This window comes from Monosiga brevicollis, genomic scaffold (assembly GCF_000002865.3).
Source record: "Monosiga brevicollis MX1 MONBRscaffold_6 genomic scaffold, whole genome shotgun sequence".
In the NCBI taxonomy this organism is placed as follows: Eukaryota; class Choanoflagellata; order Craspedida; family Salpingoecidae; genus Monosiga; species Monosiga brevicollis.
In genome coordinates this window covers 1,196,684-1,212,241 of record NW_001865043.1, presented here as the reverse complement: position 1 = coordinate 1,212,241, position 15,558 = coordinate 1,196,684, and the positions used below count along the sequence as shown (strand labels likewise).

General features: G+C 55.2%; 4 protein-coding genes across 4 annotated transcripts; all 4 read right to left on the bottom strand.

Moving 5' to 3' along the window:
* Positions 1 to 426: 426 nt before the first annotated feature.
* On the bottom strand, positions 427 to 2,427 carry MONBRDRAFT_15882 (uncharacterized protein; the record flags this gene model as incomplete). The annotated part of the gene is made up of 6 exons (XM_001744516.1): positions 427 to 1,209; positions 1,299 to 1,396; positions 1,498 to 1,588; positions 1,789 to 1,841; positions 1,927 to 2,212; positions 2,290 to 2,427. The coding sequence occupies 6 exons, from the start codon at positions 2,425 to 2,427 to the stop codon at positions 427 to 429; spliced, it is 1,449 nt and encodes a 482-aa protein (XP_001744568.1).
* A 690-nt stretch (positions 2,428 to 3,117) lies between these two features.
* On the bottom strand, positions 3,118 to 5,588 carry MONBRDRAFT_31913 (uncharacterized protein; the record flags this gene model as incomplete). Its single annotated transcript, XM_001744515.1, has 4 exons — positions 5,325 to 5,588; positions 5,170 to 5,263; positions 4,872 to 5,053; positions 3,118 to 4,668 (listed from the first exon to the last, which is right to left on the bottom strand). The coding sequence occupies exons 1-4, from the start codon at positions 5,556 to 5,558 to the stop codon at positions 3,118 to 3,120; spliced, it is 2,061 nt and encodes a 686-aa protein (XP_001744567.1). The 5' UTR covers positions 5,559 to 5,588.
* Positions 5,589 to 8,823: 3,235 nt separating this feature from the next.
* Positions 8,824 to 9,556, bottom strand: MONBRDRAFT_16139 (uncharacterized protein; the record flags this gene model as incomplete). Its single annotated transcript, XM_001744514.1, has 3 exons — positions 8,824 to 9,026; positions 9,160 to 9,256; positions 9,425 to 9,556. Coding segments are annotated over 3 exons (432 nt in total), but the record flags the coding sequence as incomplete, so codon positions are not given.
* A 4,372-nt stretch (positions 9,557 to 13,928) lies between these two features.
* Positions 13,929 to 15,320, bottom strand: MONBRDRAFT_24369 (uncharacterized protein; the record flags this gene model as incomplete). The annotated part of the gene is made up of 4 exons (XM_001744513.1): positions 13,929 to 14,121; positions 14,252 to 14,327; positions 14,475 to 14,695; positions 15,265 to 15,320. 4 exons carry the CDS (start codon positions 15,318 to 15,320, stop codon positions 13,929 to 13,931), a joined length of 546 nt encoding a protein of 181 aa, XP_001744565.1.
* Between the last annotated feature and the right edge of the window lie 238 nt (positions 15,321 to 15,558).

The window sequence follows — 15,558 nt, the reverse complement described above, 5'->3', positions numbered from 1 at the left end:
TCTGTAGACATTCCAATCGTACCCGACACGCCTTGAATGCCAGGGGCGCCTCAACAATGCAATGTCTGCGGCCTCGACCCTCCAGCGGGAAGGCTGCAAGAGGGCCTTCATGCCTCATGTCAAGTTGCTACAAGAGCAAAAGGGTTTGACCAATTTGAATTTTGAGTTGACATCAACCTTGACCCACTTAATCAGATCTCTGATTAGCGCGTGAAGAACGGCATTCAATTAGGACTGGTTTCCCACGGGGAAATGGATGGTGACGAGCGGTCACACCCACGCGTGCGCGATAGTCCGCAAACGGATCATGATTCATACAAGCAACAAGAACAAGTAAAACTAGAACAAAAAAAGAGTTAGAGCGGCAATACACACCACGGGGCATGCCTTTCCTTCTCCAGCACACACAAGCTATTGTGGCAATGCTTAGGCCTCCTGTTCCAGGGCAACGCGGATGCCTTGCTCCAGCTCAGCATCAACCTTGCCGAAAACTTCGAGTTGACGCTCGATAATCTCTTGCTTGATGCCCTTCATAGTGCCAGCCACGTTCTTGTACACACGCTCCTTGTGGTCCTTCTCAAACATCTGAAAGAGGGCACGGGGCTGGAAGTAGACGTCATCCGGTTGACCCTGACGCTTGCGCTGAACGACGGCTTGGTCGAGTGGGAGCGGAGGTTCCCAGGAACCCTCTTTGAAGGTTGGGTACTTGTCCATGCTGTTGGGCTGGTAGTTTGGGTGGCCCCCGCTGTTTGCACTCGGGTTCATGAGCCCATCGCGGTACTTCTTGTGAGACACCGGGCAGACGGGGGCGTTGACAGGTAGCTGGTAATGATTGACGCCCAGGCGGTAATTGGCGGCATCGGTGTAGGCAATCAGGCGGATCTGCAGCATGGGGTCAGGGGAGGCGCCAATGCCGGGCACCAAGTTGCCCGGCGAAAGAGCCAATTGCTCGACCTCGGCAAAGTAGTTTTGGGGGTTGCGGTTCAGAGTCATCTCGCCAACTTCAATCAGGGGAAATTCCTTGTGACTCCAGACCTTGGTGAGATCAAAAATGTCAAAGTCCATCTTCTTGGCCTGCTCATCGGTCATGATCTGAAGGCACACCTTCCAAGATGGGTACTCGCCACGCTCAATGGCATGGAACAGGTCATCCTTGTGGCTGTCCGGGTTGGCGCCACGCACCTTTTGTGCCTCCTCCTCGGCAAGAGTCTAGGAGAGGGGCGATCATCGATATGAGCTGCGAGCCGATCGAGTCCACCTCAGCTTGGTCGCGGTTTGAGCTGATGGGTAAAACGCACCTCATAGCCTTGGTTGGTGCGCATGTGCCATTTACACCAGACCCGCTCGTCCTTATCGTTGATGAGGCTGAACGTGTGGCTTCCGTAGCCATGCTCATCTGCAGGAATGAGATTTGACCAACAGGAGTGGGGTGAGCGGGGTGTGGGCCAATTGGAGAAGGTCACCGAGGGCTCCTTTCAATGGCAGCAGTGCACTTACGGCGGTAGGTACGAGGCACGCCGCGGTCAGACATGAGAATCAGCACCTGATGCACTGACTCGGGTGACAAAGACCAAAAGTCCCAGCGCGCCTAAAAACAAGACCATCGGAAAAGTTAAAAAAAAAAAAAAAAAAAAAAAAAAAAAAATGAATGTATCAGTCAAATGTCAAGAGCAAACATGGATGTAAACAAACACTGCAACCCCCCTAGAGGGATCAGAGTCAGTGGCTCAATGGAATGACTTCTTATCCATCTGCCAATAGGGCCCGTGTTGACTCGAGTAACCGTACCTCCCAGTCACGCAGATCTGTCTGTGGGTTGCGCTTTTGCGAGTGAATAAAGTCTATGTGCAATGCAATCAAAGGGCATATGGGTGGTCAGAGGCAACCGTGGTGTTGGCAGCGGGCCACCGTTGTTGACGCGCTTACCTTGGAATTTGTTGGGGTCACGCACAAAGAAGATGGGTGTGTTGTTGCCGACCAGATCAAAGTTGCCTTCGTCGGTATAAAAGCGAACGCCAAAGCCGCGGACGTCACGGTCGGCATCGGCAAAGCCGCGCTCTCCAGCCACCGTGGAGAAGCGAGCGGCAATCTTGGTCTCCTTGCCGACGGAGCTCAGAAAGCTCGCCTTGGTGTACTGTGACACGTCCTTTGTCACACGAAAGGTACCAAAGGCACCGGCCCCGTTGGCATGGACCACGCGTTCCGGGATGCGCTGCAACCGGCCAGGACGCGGAGGATCAGGGCGACGCTGTCCAAGGAAATGTGTGAGCGCACGACGCGCGCACGTACCTCACGGTTGAAGATGGCATTGTGCTCGTAAAGACGGGGATCCACGACCAAGGGGCCGGTGGAGCCCGCACGAAGCGCAGCGTTTTGGTCATCCAACGGATGACCGGCCGCGTCAGTCGTGTAGGGGCACTTGGACATGATGTAGATGAGGGCCTGGGCAAGGAAGACGGCTGTCAAAGCACAGAGAAAAGGCTGGCAGGGTCAACTGGGCAAAGATCAAGGTTTTCGATGGGGATGTAGGAAAGAAAATGGCACCGACGCAGTCCCCGGCAGGGCTTGAGTAGGTGTTCAGGGTTGCGTCCCCGCCTCGGGACCGGCGAGTTGTTGGGGACGATGCAATCTCGGTCATTGCGATCAAGAACCGGTTGCCCATGCAAGTTGGCGTCTTGTGTCTTGTGTCTTGCCTCCTTCTAGCCCAGGCGTTGGCGGAAGGGCTACTGAAGAGAAGACGTACAGAGATGTTGTAAGCTGGAGCTCTCGTAGTTCGGCTCCACTCTTCCATTCTTCGCGCAAGCAATGTTGTTGTTTTGCAGACAACTGGAGCCCTTTCTGCTTCTAGAGCTGCCCACAATGACGTGATTCGGGGCGATGTTACGGCTCATAATAAAGAAAGAATAATAATGACGTCTCTCTGCATGAGAGCCTGCCATCACAGCCACAGCTTGCTTGCCGACCACCAACCACTCCAGCCGCCTGATCTGCCGCTCTGCCATTCTCAACTCTATCTTTTTCGAAGAAATTAGAATAAGTGCATGCAAGCAAAATCAACTTTTGCACAACAACAACAAGAAAAAAATTGCAGAAAATTGTCAGAAATTATTGGGGCTGTTATGGGCAGCTATGGGCACCAACCGCTGTGGCGGCGGTGAGCAAACGCGTGACAGCCTGCAGCTGCTCCATCTGGGCTTGTAGCTCCTCGTTCAAATTTACGGGCCGCACCGTCACCAGACTCAAGGCTTGGACGGCCTCTTCTCCCAAGGTGGCCAACAGGTGAGCTACGCAGCAATCATAGAGGCCCTGGGCTTCGGCCTCGGATGCCAACTCGGCCCGTGTCACGGTTTGCAGTGCGGCAAGCGCCCGCGACTCACCCCCATGGATAAACATGTTTGACCATGTGCTTGTCGGGGTGGTCGCCACGCGGGCTGCAATTGCTGTCGAATCTAGTGCTGGCGCGCCTGCTGCGACCATCAGCAGGCCTGCGGCTATCACAATCCCATGATCCGAACCCAACCGTCTAAACGCGGCCATTAAAGACTCTTGTGCGGTTGATTCGGCTTGCATCCGTGCTACAAAGTCTTGTGCACGCTTGTTCAGCGTGGCTACCTCGCTACGAGCCAAGGACCAGAGCTGCGAGTGCTGCGCCTGCTGTGCAGCAAGGACGGCCAAAACAAACGCTCGAAAGGCCCCGCCCGCCTCAAACACCTGAACTGCTCGTTTACCCGCTTCCTTTGCCACCAGCGCCTCCAAGCGTGATACCGTGGTTGGGGGCAAAGGTGCTTGCCATGCAAAGTCGAGCATCCGGTCCTTGAAGCCGGGATCACGATAGAAGTTGGCCGATGCCGCCTTGTGGTAAGCCAATGGGCCCTCTTGAGCTTGGGGGACCGCCACGGCGAAAATCAAACACAGGGCCTCGTCATGGATCAAGATGGCTTCGGGTGGGTTGGGCATGGACAGAAGCGATTTGAAAGCGTTCATGTTCAGGGCCTGAATGCAGCCCTGCGCGTGCCTCCAGAGCTGCTGCGGTGCTTCGGCATGAAGGCCTTCCACCGCCAAAGCTTCAATGGCATTGATACGTGCCTGGGCAGCCTGTTGCGCCGTTAAGCCATCGCCGTTGCGCTTGGTGGCGTCGGCGCCATGGGCCAGCAACAGCTGCACCATCCGAGCTTGACCCTCAAGGGCAGCCACGTGTAGCGCGGTATTCCGGGCAGGCATTTGCCTGTTAACCTCAACATTGTACGAGAAGAGAAGTTCAGCCAAGGGCTCAAGTCCAGCCCCCGCAGCCACCGCCAGCGGGGTCAGAATGGTGGCTAGCATGTTGGGGTTGGCTCCTGCCTCCAACAAAGGGCGCGCATGGTCGAGCGTGTGTGTACCCTTCTCAATGCCCCGTGCAACGCCAGCCAGAAAGACGCCCAACAGGCCGGATCGAATTTGTGCATTTAACTTTGTAAAGCCAATCTCCTCGCGAATGGCCCGGTGAATCTGTTCGCGATCAGACGGATCAAAGGCCTCGGACTTTTCTGCGTCCACAGCTTCCACCATCTGCATAAACTGCCCCAGATTGTGATGCAGAGCTGCGCGAAAGCGGCGATAGCTATCCGGATGAAAGGCAATGGAGAGCTCGGTACCCGTCGTCAGTGTGCAGAAGAGCTCCCACAGGACCTGCCAGCCAATAGCCAGATTGAGTCAAGTATGCTGCTTGTTCGCGTCGCCCCATGTTGGCCAGAGTCGCACCAGAAGCGACCATGGCAACATCCGCGACCGCCAACAAGCGTTGGCCCGTGCGCCAGGGAAGGACCTGATGGCTTAGATCAGGCTGGACCTTGGGTGTTCGAGTTGGGCGACGTGTGTTAGGCACAACCTACCCAGGCGCGGCTGATATTTTTGGGCGCATCATAAGGCATCATGACGGCCACGGTGTGTCCCAATTCTTGGATACTGTTCTTGAAAGTCGTGCTCCACCATTGATGGGGTCGAGAGAGGTCATTATTTTGGTCCACCAGCATGAGATCCACCCAGAAGTAGGGACGTTGCTTTGAATGTCCACCTAGTAGAAAGAGGTAGGGTTCAAGTCGAGTCAGTTGGACAGGCCTGATGCGACCTGATACCCAGCAAGTCGCAGGGTCATTGGGTTTGACAGTGGTCATCAGGTTGCAGACGTACCCGCAAAGCCAGCAAGCGCATCGACGAGGTCATTGTACGAGTAGGCCCATGCGTGACTCACAAAGTGTGTGGCACGCCCCACCAAGAGCTCATCCTGTGAGGGCGCGTGTCAGCGTTGTATGCACACGAGGCGTAACATTAAGGCAGGGTCGCACCTGAGCAAACTCAGGAAGAGCAGCGTAGGCGCAGCCAGCCTTTTTGCTCTCAGGCATGATGATGGCCCGGCACACGTCGGCAGTGGTCATGGTGGGCTTGAAACGAGGGTGCTCAAGAATTCGCTGTAACATGATGATGCTGACACCTCGTTGCTCTGTGGATGACGTGCTGGCCTCCTGAGTAACCTCATAAGGCAGCACCATCTGGTGCTGCGTACTTGGAGCGCATCCCATAACGTCTCTCTCTCAGAAATGTGTGGCCATGCATCATAAATCATGAGCCACGGGCCTGGTCTCGGTCGAGCGGGGCGAGGGAGGAGGGGGTGACTTGGTAACTGATGCGTGAGATGGATCGATTTTTTTGACAACTCACATGTCAGATTTTTTTGCACACTGGGACACTCTTGTCCCGCACACACACATCCGGATATACACACACACATACACTCATACACACACACAAGCCTGATTCGCCATGGGTTCTCGGGATGTAGGGAACGACGCACTAGTGCAAGCTGAGTATGTGCTCATAGGCGGCGTGCAAGGTTGTGAGGAGAATTTGCGTTTCACCGTCAAAGTACTCGTAGTCCAGAAAGTCCATCATGAAGCGTAGCTCGGCACCCAGGTGAGGGACCTTGGCGCGAATGCACACCGTGACCAGCAACGGCAGCAGAACATCCATGCTGTTGATCTGCGTTCCCGCATCAATACCACACCCCCAACAGCATCACATTTATATTGAGCCTCATAGCATGGACGATCAAGTCCGATTTTCGAGGCCGCGCTTGGCTTCGACACTTTCTTATCGCACATACCTGAGGCAGGTGGTCGCGAGCGAGAGCCTGATTCAGTGCAGCCACGCAGCGTGATAAGATACTGCACTTTGCACGGATGCCAATAGCCTGAGGCAGCTGGGCCAGTAAGTCACTGGCAACTCGGAAGCTATTCAGCCAGGGGTGAGGCAGGGATACACAAAATACGATTATACAAAAGGGGCAAGAGGTTGGGAAAAGCAAAACGCGAATAAGATTCAACCCGATGGGAACCCCCAAGCATGCAAGATTGCGGTCATACCTGGAGTTGGAGGAGCGTGCGCGGCGCGGCGGAGAGTCCGAACTGTGACCAGTGGCCCAAAAAAACAAAAGACATTAAAAAAAAAAAAATTCATCAACGGGTAAGCCATGCACGTCGCTTGAGTCGACAAGGCTTTTAGCGATGTTTTGTGACGTTCATCAGTTCCTTAATTGCGTACCTGACAGAGCCACGGGATCGAAGCGTTGGTGGCGAAATGGGACGAAGCGCAAGATGACTAAAGCTGTCATGCCGCGAAGCGCCCGTGCTTTCCAACTCAAAGGTGGGGCTCGTCATGGCGGAGGAGCTGCTACTCACAAAGGAGGAGCCCAGTAGGAGGGTGTCGTGCGTGGCATTGGGTGACCAGCCAACATCGCGGGGGTGATGGCCCACATGGGTGGATATTGGCACGGGCGGCATGGAAGTATCCCCACCAGACGAAGCACCCAAGTCGCGATCAGAGCTGCCCCAGGATTGGCGCCGCACCGGAGTCGCCTGCTCACTGAGCTGGCGAATGGGAGAAAGCCGCGGTGAATTGGATGGCGTGACAAACGTCAAGTCCTGCCCTTGCTGGTCGGCCAAGGTAAAGCTTCCCTCCAGCAGCGGCTACCAAGCGTGGTGACAAGCAGTGTGATCATGCGATGAGTTTCGTGCCAATGCAAAAATGTAGAAAGGGCATCCCAAATGCTGGAGTTTGGAGGCAGCAGTACCGAGTCAGTATCCAGCAACGCTGCGGCGGGCGTAACAGGCATGTTCATTCGTTGAAGCGTCGCGCGGTGATCGGCCTCCTCGTGTTCGCTCATCAGCCAGTATTGCCGCTCCACGCTCAATTTGCGCATCAGTGAAATGTGCGATAAGCGATCTAGGTTGTCCACGCTACGCATATATCGCCGGTCAACCGCATCGACGCAAAAGTGATAGTTGCGAATCAGTGTGAGTTGCACGTGGGCCATAAAGGCTGGCTCGATCAACGTGACACGGCACTGCCGTTGCTGCTCCAGGGCATCCTCGCCTTCACGAAAGACGGGAAACTCCTCAAAGATGGTCCCTTCAATCTCCGACAGCAAGCAGCGAACCTACGCCCGGTTTGCATCATATCGTTAAGGATTGCGTCAGTGTGGACCGTACTCCATGCGCCATGGCCCTCGCTCCAAGGTTTTCTGGTGTGATACTACAGCTGCGTATCGATGCCTGGCTAAAGTTGCCGTATGTTGTTGCCAGCGCACGATCAGCAGACGTACTTCTAGAATCAGGTCGCGAAGAAGTAATGGGTGGCAGGGCGCGCTGTAGCTGGCGTTGACAACGTCTCCCAAGTCAGCCAAGAAGCGACCCAGTGGGTGTGTTTTATTGTGCAAAGCCGAAGCCAAAAAGCGCCTAGCAAGCATGGTAAAGGGCGTCAGCGCAGTAGGTCTGCTGCGAGTGTTTCTTTGAGGCGCAAGCACGTACTGAGCAGCCTCGAGTGTCTGCGGTTTGTCAACCAGCTCGCGCTCAACGGTCGGAGCGACGATCATATCACGTGGCGCATCTGTTTCAGAAGACGACAGTCGCCATTGATGCACGGTGCTATGCGTGCTGAGTTCCGTGTCAAGCCGAACAAAAATGCTGCGCCAGCGCTGGGTGTAAGGCACGGGCCTTAGATCCTTGCCCTGCAGCATGCTCTTGAGCAGCTGGCTACGTTCGACTACCCATGGAATAGAACTCGAGTCCATGCTCATTCCTGAGAAGCTGGAGGTGGAGTTGCGCATCGACGCTGGGCTGCCACCAAAGGCCGTGGCAGGTGCGCTGGTATAGGGTCCCGTGCACAGGGGCCCAAATCGGTCGCCATCGACTTCAGAGGTCTGTGGCAAGAGACCTGCATCAAAGGCAAGGGCCACGACGGCATCTAGTCCCGTGCCAATCGATTCGGCAGCCCGCCTGGCTCGACCAGCGTGAACAGCACCATTGAACTAGCAAGTGTCAAAGATTCAAGGGTCAGCATCGTCATCAGGGCTCCCAATAGGGCAATGGGCAAACGCTGTGGTAAACTAGAAAGGCCGGTACCTTCAGCATCGAGTCGCTGCCGATAGCGCCTTGAGCTTGGCCGTCCAGGATCCAACCATCCCCAGTCACCATAAGTGCGCGACCCTGAACATGGTCGTCGGCACCGCACTCGGCCACCACAGCAAACTGCACAGCACATTCGAGAGGAGGAAGGCGCAGACCATAGTGATCAGCAAGTTTTCTCTTGCACCGTCTCGCCAAAGAGCGTGGGCAGGATGGGTGGTATCTGATTTCCTCAACAAAAGAGCACACACCTCGGGATCTGAGCTCTTTGCGTACATCCAGCCAATGAGATGGCCTGCCGAAAAATGGCCTCGGATGACACAGCCATTCTTGACCAAAATGCCTACACCACTTGACGGTCAGACCCTTTAAAACGGGGGCTCGATCAAGACGAAAGCGAGGGCAGGATTTTTGTCAAACCTGGTCCACTCCGTTGTTCCTGCTGCCACATGCCTACGTATCGTTCCTCCACCGCGCGAAACACTCCATAGCCATGTCGCTGATCATGTTGCCAGCCACCGTGGTAGGTGCTTCCGTCCGAAAACGTAATGATGCCAAAGCCATGGCGCTCACCTCCCAGCCATTCGCCTGCGCCCACATCCAAATCACGAATAAGAAAAAGCTAAATCACATCACTCAAACAACCTGATTCCCAGCTCATGCAAGACCGCTCGTAGCCGCCCAGGGATTGTGTATCTGGGAAGTCCAACGCGAGGCGCACCCGAGTACTTGTCGTTATTGTGATACTGAACAGTGGCGTGACCATGAAGCAAGCCGCGAGACCAGTTGCCAGTAGCCATGGCAATTGGAGATGCCGCCTGCATGCCCATGACCCACCACACCAGCCTCGTTAGGGTCCCCGAAAAAAAAAAAAAAAAAACCCCCTCCCGAGGAAACGAAGCAACATGGAATAACGAGCTAGGAAAGCTGGGGAGCTATGCTTTGATTCTTGTCTTCGCAGTTTTAAGCATTGAACATGGGCGTACCGGGCCGCTTTGAAGCGTAGCATAGCCGTGGCAAAGTCCATTGTGAAATTGGCCGTCGTACTTGCGACCGTCAATGCAATGCATGCTGCCTTCGCCATGTGGACGTGCTTGTCGCCACATGCCCGTGTAAGTGGCATCTCTGATGGGATTGCAGTACAGGATGAGATATGTGCACTTCTGAGCCAAAGACAAGTGCAGGTCATCATGCAGACAAACTTGTAGAAGGGGTGATTTTTGAAGTGATAGCGCGCGGTTCGCGTGTGCGTGATTGCGGATGGGTCATCCACTTCTTCGATGCAGCCTGTATCCAAGGAACAACTCTGAATGTTGGTGCTCTTGACGTTGTTGGCGAGTTCGTGACGCTTACCGCCATACGTGCTTTGGTTCATGGCTGCTCGCGTCAAAATTTCAGCCGTAGCGGCATCAATGTGACGCTTCCACAATTGGGTAGCTCTGATCGAGCAAGATCAGACGTAACGGCGGGCAGCAACGCGCAAAAAGATTGAGAACGGCTTGAAACACAGCGCACAAGCCAAAAGGTTGACGGCAGCTCGCGGCGTGCGATCACTCACGAAGGCGTTGCAGACATCACGATGCTTTCCTCTGGCGTCACGAGCCGTAGGCGGCTTTCACCGCCATGCACCTCCTCAAAGGCCCATATGGTGGCCAGTGGCAGCATGCGTGACACAAACACCTAAGCCAGCACCGGCAAAGTCCGGTCTGAGACCCGCTACGAATTCAAATTCCCTCAAGAGAAGGCGTGAACCGGTGTCACGTCGCACCTGGACAATGAGTAGGCCATCATTGAAGAGCACAATCCAAGAGCCGCTGGACATGACACCCTTGAAGCCAATGGGCACCTGTCAATCAAGATTTGTTGCAACGGCAAGCACGAAGCATATGTGCATGACTACTAAGTACCAGCGGCTCCTCAGCTCGAAACATGAATCTTGGCCAGGCTGACTGCAGAGGCCAAATACTAGGTACCAACCTCTTTGCTATGCAGCAAAAGGCGCCGCGAGGGGCTTGCGTGAGCGCGGCGCAGCGCAGCATGCAGTTCCCAGAATTGACATGTCTTTTCCGCATCAGCCAGCAGGTCGGTGGCCTCTTGCAACGCATGTATCCATGCATCAGCCGACGTCAAGAGCGCACTTGCCACTTCTGTGTTTTGTGCTTCACAATGTGCTGAAAGCTGGCGAAGTGCTTCTGGATACGCCTGCGCCCCATGAAATCAAAATGAGGTGGCGCAATGCTCAGCCAGCCACGACTCGCAGGCAACGTGCAGGCTAGGTGGGGGAGGGGGCTTCGCAAGAGAATTTTACAAACCTGGGCATGATCAAGAGGTAGTGCAAAAAGCCACTCAACCAGGCCATGATCCGGGACCCCCTGTCATACCAAAGCCGCTGCATTGAGATTTACGTCCAACACACCACTTCACACTCGTGGTCAAGTAATTAGTATCGAAAAGCCTACGGGTTTGGTCAAAAGCAAGTTGTGGCTGTGTAGATCTTGCAGCACGCTGCGCACGAGTGTGGAGTCTCGCAGCGTGCCCATGGCGATGGCATTGCTCAATGCTGTTGCATATTCGATGTGCTGTTGAAGAGCCAACCGCAGTTGAGCATCAAGCTCTCGCACAAACTCCACCTCTGGCAGCTGATCCCGCCGGTACTCTGTCGTGGTAGCATTCATCAGGCCATGAGAGAACAGGAGTGGACAATTGGAGGTGCAGGTGTGCGGCCAGGAGAGCAACTGGCTTGGCGTCGGCAGAGGCCACGCACTCATTAGCAAAGCGGATGTATGACAACTGAGCTGCCAGATGCTTGAATAAATGTTGAGTAGCTTCCGAAAACAAGAGGCCCCAGAAGCCTCCAAGCTATCCAAAACATCTACACAGCCATTATCTAGCCATAAGTCTCACGCCGCCATGCTGATCACGGTGGAAAGCAACACGAACCCGATTGTCGTCGCAGTCGAAGTAGAGCCCCTCGCAACAACAACCGAAGACGATTACAGTGGTTCTGCTCCTTGCGTAAAAGGGCACCCACCACGTGCGTCTAGCCGATCGTGAGCCAGGTGCGGCAAGTGAGCAAGACGACCTGCACAAGATATAGTGGTGGATAGGGACGGCCAGCAAAAGTCTTGTTCGTCGTGCTTACCAACAAGTTGGCGCGGCGACCGTGCACGACAGCCAACCATGCCTCGCCGGCAAAAAGATCCAGGACACTCTCAAAGCCGTGGCTGTGCATTGGCTGCTCAGGCGGAGAGGCATCCAGCCAAGCATGACGTAGCCTTGGGGTGAGCTTGGCAATAGGAGCAACAAGGGCGGAAACACCAATTCACGAGCAACTGACCACAAAGCCGGGCACCGCGGCCTGCCCCTCAAGCGCTCTACAGGTCAGGCATTGTGCGGGCAGCGTGGTGAGACGTGTTGGCGCTCTTATTTTTCAAAAAAGGCAGATCCATGCTAGAAGTCAGGCCTGACGTGCAAATGACCAGGCTCACCGTGTTTCAGCTTGCACGCTTTCGGGTGCCGCCACCCAAAGCCGGCGCAGCTTGCTGCTCTCGTGTTCTGGCCAGCATACACAGCGTCAAGGATGAGGGGTCAAGCTCCTTGGTCGACAGACATGTCCACCCGAGCCAGGGAGATGTTTCAGCCATGACCAGGTGCGGGACCAACCCAAACTCATTTCCAGTGCCGCGCTGTAGTTTTCACCGGCACCGATGCGGACGACACCACGAGCCAATAAATCACCGACAAGGATTGGGGTTGAGCTTGTAACGAGCCGCGAGTTGCCTAGGCCAGCGCGTCGTGAATTATGAGCGCAATCAAGGGCCTCATTTTGAAACGAGCAAAAAAGGCGACTCAAACAAGCGCACCCAATTGAGCGTGGCGCCCGGATCCAAAGGCATAGACATGGCCCAAACAAGTCAGAGCCATCGAGTGCTGCCCCCCCGCTGCCAAGCCCACAACGCGTAATTTCTCCAGGGGCTTGATAACAACGAAGCGCGAGCGTGGCACTGTATCGCCCAAGCCCAACTGTCCCTCGGAGTTCTATCACACAAGGTCGTATCAAGGTCCATGCGTTTGAACTTGGAAAAGGGCCGTGCCGCTGTAGGTGAAAAAGCAGACACATACTTGTCCACACGCCAGGACCAAGGAGTCGCCGTCAGTAGCGGACGGGTGTAAGTGTCGGTTACGGGCCAGAAGCAACGTGTGCGAGCTGCCGCAGGTCACCTCCTCGGCACATAATCCTTCCAGCGCCGAGACTCTGAGCGAACGTAAGGTCCCAAGCGAGGTGAGAAGACGCACCAACACAATACTGGCCCGTTTTCAAAGTCAGATGACTCAAACGATCCGGCAACACGATGAAGAGCAGGACTTACGAAGTAAACCGCTCTGCCACTCCGTCGTCGCCTAAAAGTGGTATGACACCTTGTAATTGAGAAGAGCCGCGAATAGAAACAGGAAAAAAATAAAAATAAAATAAAAGGCCAACTCCAAATAGGCATGTAGGGCCAAAACTGACCAAGTCCAAGCTGTGGCCCAGCGCCTGCCATCCACACATTGCCAGCCGTGTCCACGAGCGCCGAGTGCGTGGCTCTGTGACAACGCACAGGGGCAGGGCAGGCGAAAGTGAGAAATTGTTACAGGAGTGGCTATCACTTTGGAGGGTCAAGTGCACTGCAAGACAAACCCGCAAGCCATGCTACGGATGCCTGGTGAGGCTTTGTCGAAGACCGGGGTGTTCCACGGGCATTCAACGGCTGTCGGCAAGTATACCGCTGACATGGCGTCTAAGCGCCAAATCCGACATTTGCGACATTTGAAGCTGTGAGTGAGAGCAAGAGGCTGGCCTCGTCTCACTGAGCAGCCAAGTCGGGAGCTGACCTAAAGCACATTGATGACTCTCGTTTGCTCCCCAGGCCCATACGCGATTATCACAGCCGAGCGCCTGATTGCAAAGGTGTGAGCCCGTGAGCTTCAGCACGCCAGCATAGTCAGAAGTGGCGCGTGGCAATTCGGAAAAAAAAAACGGACACGCACCAGAGTGTGAGCACGACCTGCTGCAAGCATTTGCACGTGACCCGCTTCCTGTTGAAGCTCGGACACAATTCGCAGCTGCAAAACGACAAGGAGGATAGAGGACAAGGGCTTGAGCATTGATGACATTCACGAGCCACAAGATAAAATGTGCCACCATAATCTGGGCCGCTGGAAACGGACCTTTGTCGAAGCCGAGGCATCGGAACCAAGGCCAAGCTGCCCGAGTTGATTGCTGCCACGGGAGTGGACCGTCCCGTCGGTTGTTAACACCACAATGTGTTCACGACCGCAAGCCACCTGGAGCCAATAAACATGGCATGGAGCAGAGGAGCGCTATTCAATGATGGAAGAGGTGTACAGGTGCAGCGGCATTGTTTGAAGCGCGATTTGCAGACCTGAACAACAGTTTCTTGGTGCTGGAATGGCAAGGGACTATAGGGGTCCACAGAGTTAGAAGAATCAAAAGCCAAGTTGCCGCGATCCGATCAGTTCATGGAGCGAGTGATTGTGATTCACACCAGACCTTGGTAAATTGGTTCCATAGGGTCGCCAAGCGTAGAGATCGGGTGGAAAAGGGGTTGGGGCATCGGTTGTAGGCGCGCCGGGACGGGATCGCGAAAAGGGAGCGATCGTCACGACCAAAACCTCAGCTCTACAACCAGCAGATACAAAACGCGTGGGTCGCGTTGGTGCAAACGAATTCTTTTGTCAGTGCCGAGTGGGTTTGATTGTTGGGTGGGGCAGTTGCGGAGAAAATTCTACTACCCCATTTCGCGACGGACCGTTTCCATTTGGCAGTGTAGGCCTGACGAAAAGCAGCCTCGGCATCATCTGTAGTTTGAGCTTCGGGGAAAAGTTCTGCGAGAGTAAAGGCCAGGAGGCAGTCTTGAAGAGACGCAAAGCGTTGGACGGCCAGGACTGCGAGCAACGATGCCGACGCGACATGAGGGAGGGTGACTGTTAAGAAACTGGATCCTTGGTGCAAGTGGTGTGCGTTCGGCTGACCTGCCCAGGGCGGCATGTCGGTGGATGCGGCATCTTCTCGGCTTTGCGGCGCAGGTTGAATGCAGAGAACATCGCCCGTTTGGAGATTGCGCACGGCAGGCGTTCGAGGCAGGCTGTTGGAACACGTGGTGTGGGCGGATAATACAAGGGCGAGGGTGAAGGTGATGTAGGCGCATTGAGAGTGGGATGATTTGGCACAGGAGGTTGTGCCATCACGGTTACTAACCAAAGACGTGCAAGCCGGCGATTAAGGAGCTGGGTATATACGGGATCGCCCACTGCTAGCTAAGGGAGGGGCAAGTGGGGGCGACCCAAGCAGCCGAGATCAGGACGAGAGGGGGGCATGCAGGCGTAGATTGGTGTGGGTTGCCAACCTGCACGTTGAGCACGTTGCCGATGCAGAGGCTGATGGAGCTTTGAATGGCAGCAATGCTGCGCAACGCCTTCAACGGAGTCTGACAGGTTGCACAAGATGGGGCATGGAAGCCGTGTAAATCAGACCGAGAGCGGGAGCCAGCTGAGATGGGTTGCAGGTGAAGCGGCCCGGCCTTACAGTGCCGGCAGTAGATTCACTGTTTACACGAGCCACAAAGCTTTCAGAGGGCGAGACGGAAGCCTCGGTAGGCTCGGCCGTCGGGTTGGGTGCACGCCTAACAAAGCAGTACAGGCAGTAGGATTGATTGAGGCAGGTGTTCAGGGTGCGCTCGCACTGGTCTGAGGGCACTGGCAGTGGGCCCCCGCCCCCGAAAAATGGTGTATGTCGGTGATGCGGGCCAGGTGGTCCACGTACTTGGCCAAAGCTGCAAGGGAGGCCCCAGCCATGGTCTGTGATCGGGCGCGGCTCATGTTGTTTGTGCCGTGCCACCCTCAGCACTGCTGTGGTGGGCGTCACGGCGCGTGCCTTTGCTGCTCTGATAAGTTTGTGTACGTTTCACATCCAGATGGCACTTGCAAAGGGTGCTACTGCACGATAGCCCCCTTTCAATGCACCCGCTTGACTTGTTCACGCCAAGATTCACAAGCCACTGCCAACCCCCTTAACAAATCGGCACACCCCCTCCCGCCCAGGAGCAACAGACCCTCC